Source organism: Orbicella franksi, chromosome 1, assembly GCF_964199315.1.
Source record: "Orbicella franksi chromosome 1, jaOrbFran1.1, whole genome shotgun sequence".
Taxonomy (NCBI): Eukaryota; Metazoa; Cnidaria; class Anthozoa; order Scleractinia; family Merulinidae; genus Orbicella; species Orbicella franksi.
This window is the reverse complement of record NC_138145.1, coordinates 7285062-7291061: the sequence shown is the minus strand read 5'-3', so window position 1 is coordinate 7291061 and position 6000 is coordinate 7285062. Positions and strand designations below refer to the sequence as shown.

The 6000-nt window shown below is 37.9% G+C and overlaps 1 protein-coding gene and 1 long non-coding RNA gene across 2 annotated transcripts in view; one reads left to right on the top strand and one right to left on the bottom strand.

Moving 5' to 3' along the window:
* Positions 1-6000, top strand: part of LOC145475964 (uncharacterized) — a 76423-nt gene that overhangs the window by 51855 nt on the left and 18568 nt on the right. The gene's annotated exons all lie outside the window — the stretch shown is intronic.
* LOC145485395 (molecular chaperone MKKS-like) lies at positions 268-3296 on the bottom strand. The gene is made up of 4 exons (XM_081464065.1): positions 2881-3296; positions 2661-2752; positions 1418-1597; positions 268-604 (listed from the first exon to the last, which is right to left on the bottom strand). Exons 1-4 carry the CDS (start codon positions 2935-2937, stop codon positions 268-270), a joined length of 666 nt encoding a protein of 221 aa, XP_081320191.1. The 5' UTR covers positions 2938-3296.

The following is a 6000-nucleotide window of genomic DNA, read 5'->3' as shown; positions in this document are numbered from 1 at the left end:
GGCCTTTAAAATCGGTTTTGTTTATTTGTAGAAAATAAAGTCATTAGATTTTCTTTATAATTTGCATGCAATAAGCTTGTAACGATTCTCACAAGTTAACACCACTTACGTCCTCTTATTACCATCCCTGATCAGAGTCAAATTTCACATCAAACATGTGTTTTTCTAAGTTTGAGTCTATTAGTAAAGCCACCATATAGCATGTTAACAAACATTCAATGATTGAAGCACTGGCCTGGGTAGTTATATCTCTTTAGCTTGTGTAAGTCATGTTTGAGGTATTAATAAAAACTTGTACTTAAGTGAGTGCATTGGCACCTTGAACATGTATCCACCGCTATATAAACACACAAAAAATATTAAATCCTGTACCTTGATGACGAGCACACTTAAATACTGTTTCTCAGATTCACTAAGACGACAAACAGGCTTTGTTCCAATTATGCTGTTTACAATGGACAGCATGGTCTTCATGTTACCAATATCAATGTTCATTTTCCATCGACATGACTGTAGGTGACTGGTAATGACTTGCAGTGAATGTTGACTGATCTGAGTGATGAGGGCTCTTGGGACAGGCAGATCAAGGGATGACTGTATCAGACTATAACAGAGAAACAATAAGGATCAATAAATCTATGCACACCTCTACAATTACCAGTAACAGTATTCTACAAAAAAAGATAAACTAGAAGATTTGGTCCCTGACTATAATTATTGCAAGATTATATGAGGTCTCATACAACTCTCTACTTTCAAAGCGTTTCTTTCCACCTTTTTTTAAGGTGTTAAACCCAAGGTGTGAGCAAGTTGTTGTGGCAATCATTCCAACTACACTACATTTTTTTTACATGTTCTGTACCAAATATGGGGCTTTCATCTTACTAGTTTCATCTTTGAAAGAGAAATATAATTTAACATTTTTGCATGTGTTACATAACAGACAAAACTTTCAATGTAGGTAAGACAATTCTATATTTATAGTACCAACTGCGCTTAGCCATAAACCTACCTTGCAGGAAGCCCACTCTTAAAGTAAGTAACATAAATATAAATTAATTGATAAACAAGTAAACAAAGAAAATACAACCTAGCTAAAATGTAAGTACATGAAATTAAAATGATTTTTTTACAATAAAAAATATAACAATATTACATTGTTGAAAATGGAAGTAAATTCATAAATTCAAGAATTTAATAATTGATATTATAAAAAATTATGTCATAGATAAATTTAAATTTAAAATCTTATGCAACAAATCTTTCTTTTAAAATTCCTTTGTACCAGTCATGGTGCGTGTTGTTGAAACGTTTGAAAAGTAAAACTGTGTGCTTAATTTGTTACGCGTCATGGATGGATGCAATGTGTTGTATGTGTTGATAGATGAAATGCAATTACATGTAGGTTAATAGGTACCTTAGTAAGAGAAGTGCTGTTCTCAAACCACCATCACTGTAGCCTTCAAGATGGCCCTTCACAGCAGATAGTATCAACCTTGGTATGGGGTGTGACAAGCCAGACAAGCTGTGAAGAATCTTGCCTGATGTTGATGTTACAGTCACATGACCACCAGAGGATGACTGGAAGAACTTCAACCTGAGTATCAGACGAGTAAAAAGATGGGAAACTTCACATGCTTTTAAAATAAAGACAAATGTATTGTAGTGAAAAGTATTGAATGAAATTATTGTTGTATCTGTACAGCTATTACTTTGTACAGTGTGACACTAGATTCCATTGCCACCTAGCTGGCAGAATGGATATTTATCTACCTTCAGTTATAAATTAACTGAGGCATAACGGAAAACAAACCCTTCCCTTCCAACAGTTGTCATGGGTTTTATTCCCAAGATGATCCAACAATTACATATGCTTAGGCTTCAAGCTCAGTACTCCTCTCACAAAGTCAAGCATCCCGACCCTCACGCCCAGACCCACGTGTACAAATGTCATGTATTTAAAATAATTGAAGGGGTGGGATGATGTGTAGTAGATGTCAAATTCTCACATATGGCCAGGGTCCCCTCTCCTGGGTTTGACATCAATGTACATTAACAAATCAGTCAAATACAGGTCATGAATCAGCAAACTTTATTTAGTGCTAGGTCGTTGGAGAAGATACCCTGATTCCAGAGGTTTTCTTGCTCTCTTCATATCCTAATGGTCGAATTTGTGCCCTGAAGTACATGTCTTTTTACACTCTTTTTGACCACCACAAATATGGCTTTTTGTGACAGAAGAAGAAGAAAGAAAACCCCAGGGACCAGGGTATCTAGCAGACTAAACCCTTCATTACCTGGGATATTAACAAAATGGGATCATGTTTACATTAGGTGGTGCAGGTTGATACTGTTGACCAATATATTGACTGATACTCGGTCGATACATCAGCCAGGTATCGGCCTTCTATCAGCCTTGTATTGGCTGAGTGTCGGTCAATATATCGGTCAATATATTGGTCTATAGTGTCAGCCGACACTACAGTAAACATGATTGACAGCATGTTATTGGCTAAGCTACAATGCAAGTAACAAATTAAATACAATGACCACTAAAACGTGGGGAGGACCAATCAGAATTGAGTGTTTTATTTTATTACAATAAATTTACGCTTACATTGATATAGTTAGGGATTTTATATGTAAGAACTTAAAATTACCTTCCATTTGGTCCAAGCGCTGTCTGAACTAAATCCTTCAATGCGCGTAGCGAGCCCTTTAACTTAATATCATCCAACGGCTGCACTGCAATCTGCATGTAATTCAAAACACTCATATTAGGAAAATACATACCATATATAAGCTTCAGCTACTAAGTAGTTTATTTTTTTAAAAAAAAAAGCTGCTTATAAGTGAAAATGCATCTTCATGGCAGCCTACCTGAGATGTCCATTCGTCTTTCGTAGACAGCCTTGAAGAAACACTTTTACCCTCCATTCAGGTCATATGCAGTATAGCCATGTGTATTCTCCACAACTGTGTAAACTTTTGACAAGAAAATAGGAAATTTTGCCTACAACATGACGTTAATTGCAGGAATGGCTCCGAGCCTTTTGATAATAAACCGCTGACCGAAACTATTTTTGCTGACATACTTGCTTACATCATATACTTTCGCCACCGGTTTGGATAATTAATTAACGCAAGATGTAGCTTAGATGTCGTTGTTTTTATAACCAGTTATCAGAGCAGCTCGTTTGTGTCTTTTCAGTTGATAAACTAATCACAGAGCACTTACCTCACATTCGTATTTTATTTTATTTTACTTTATTTTTTTTTCACGTGATCAGTTTCAACGAACCCAGATCAGTACTGAACTAAAGCGGTGACTATTGACGACTATTCGCCACTATCCATGACTGTTCACCGCTGCACTATTCGCTAATCGAGTTTTTCTAGACACCCTGCTAAAGGTCAGGAAATGGTCAGGAAAAAGACATTTTCCCTATAAAAAAGGATTTGTTAAAAACTTGTCAGTCATAATGAATGGGCGGAAAGGAGGGCTGCCCCTGAGGGCAGGCTAGAAACCGTTACTATGTCTGTTGTTTATTTGGTTAGAGAAATGTTATTTTTATCAAGGGAAAGTCAGAGAAAAGCATTGTTCTGGACCTCTAGTTTTGTCTCTAACTCAAATCCTTGCATTGTGGGTAACAAATCATGTTTGGAATTCAAGACAGAATTGATGTTAAATACATTTATCAGAATTATTTTTGATATGTTTATATTTTTTGCTTTTACAAAATTTTAGAGTCCCAGTGTTGTCACCGAATAGTCCGAGCACTGCCTTCCGTGCCTGTCATGGTAAACACCTGACACCTTTAGTTTTCAGGGCTTGGCTCTGTAAAATGCCACCACAATTGAGAATAAGACACGTTGTGCATTTAAAACGCGGCGATGAATTTCAAGCTCCCGAAGACACATGTTCAGTCTTTCCTTGGAGTTTTAAGTGATATCACAAAGGACTTCAAGAGACAAATTCTTGAAAACTATTCAACGAATTTCATTTGAAATACCTGTGCTTTTGTAGAAGAAAATAACTGGCGACTGAGTGCGTGCTTTATTCGATATTTTTTTATTGATATCATTGTATGCTCTATTGTTTGACGCACAGAAATCTCAATGAAATATTCTGATGCAGCAAACACTTTTCTAGTGGGTGGAATGAATTTTAATCAAGTATGTAAGGAAGTCTCAAAGGACATCCCGTTCATTTTAGTGTCAGGGAGCGTCGTGTGTTGTGAAGGTGAACCAGTATCTTCGTCGATGTGCTCCCCTTCGCAGATAAGTATACGCTTTCGTTTTTGCATTTCTTGACCTTGTTCGCTTTTCGCCTCGTTTCGCTACGCTTGCCCTTTTCCGCAGTTTAGTGGTTTAGTATAACCAGTTCGTTGAGCAATTTTTTACGTCCACACGTGAAGAAATTGTTGAATACTGGGAGGGTGTGAAACTTTCGGAATAAAGAATTACCAAGTTCGTTTAGACAAGCACATCGGAATAGCAGGTTTGAAAGTTTCTTACTGAATACCACATTTCAGAAATACTAGCTCTCTTGTTCGTCGTATTTGTAACTGTTTAATGTTGTCCACGATGGGCCTGAACTGCAGGTCACATTCCACAAGTCAGAGTACAGAGTCACTGTGCTGCAGATAAATAAACAGCACCAAGATTCAGTCTCCTAGCCCTAATTAGCCCTAGCACTCTGCGTAAATGTTGTTTTAGATCGAGGGGAAACTTTTGGCATAGTTATTCATCAGTAGAGTAAGGATTTCTACTCTTGACCTGTGGAATATGACCTGTGTTTTAGACCCGGCTTGTTGTCCATTGTTCCGATGCTCTGAGTTGCTAAGGGTATGAAGATCTGACTGAACAGTTTTAAAGTTACGTCAATAATATTCCCTGAGAATTTAAATTCTTTTCTCATGCAGGAACAGTTTGTTTCCATACAACCGCTGAACTTACTGCTCGTGAATGTTTTAATTGGAGTTTAATTTAGTCGGTTTTACTTTGAGAGCGACTTTGTTGAGATGTTATACAGCCATCCTTGTCCTTCGCCACACGATTGATTTCTGATACATTTTCGGGTAAGTAATATCAAAATATTTAGTTAGAATTTTAGAAATAAAGGCAGATTTGAGTTATAATTGTATTGTGGCTTTTCTTCATTCATCCTCATGTTTTCATAATTGTTCACATTTTCGTAAAATCAGAAATTACTTGACGAATGGAACCAATTTTGAGCAAACTTGCGTTGAATTCTGGCGAGAAAATAATCCTAAGAGAACATTAAGAAATTTGTTAATGCAGGCGATATTGTCCGATGTTATATGGCCGGTTTCTAACTACCAAACTGATTGACCGACTGATAAGACCTCAAACTCAAAGGTGATATATTTTTTGACAGTTTCCTCTCTCCTTCTGGCATTAGACGAACAGAGGGGAACCCAAAGGAAATGTAACCATTATGAGCTAGACTACGAATAGTCCCTCTTTCGCTTAGTCCGTCGTGCGGGACGCGAAAGAAAACCGCGAGAAAAAAATGGCCGCGCGAAATCCTGGAGGCGAGGAGAGCGCGAAAGGAGGGACTACCGCCTAAGCCCAAGAATTTGAATTATATGCGTTGCTCTCACAACGCAAAAATATGATTGGCTTATGTTAGGCGCGTTGACAACGTGTTGTCAACATTCGAGATACCTGTGACGTCTTGCAGGAATGTTTTGGAACCGGAGCAAATCGAAGCGGTACCAGAGCAAATCGAAGCGTTGGAATCGCGCTTCGCAAGCCGTGATGTTCTTGCGAATCTGCCAACAGGCTTTGGAAAGATTTAAATTCATCCAGTGTTTTGTTTGGCAAAGCTTTCTGCCTCCAACCCGACTGCGAGCGTGTTAGTGATTTCGCCGCTCAACAGCATCGTCTAAGTCAGCGAATATCAATTCACTGAACTTGGCCTTTCTGCCGCCCATTTGAAAGATTGATCCGGACTCTCACTTGAAACCGGACATT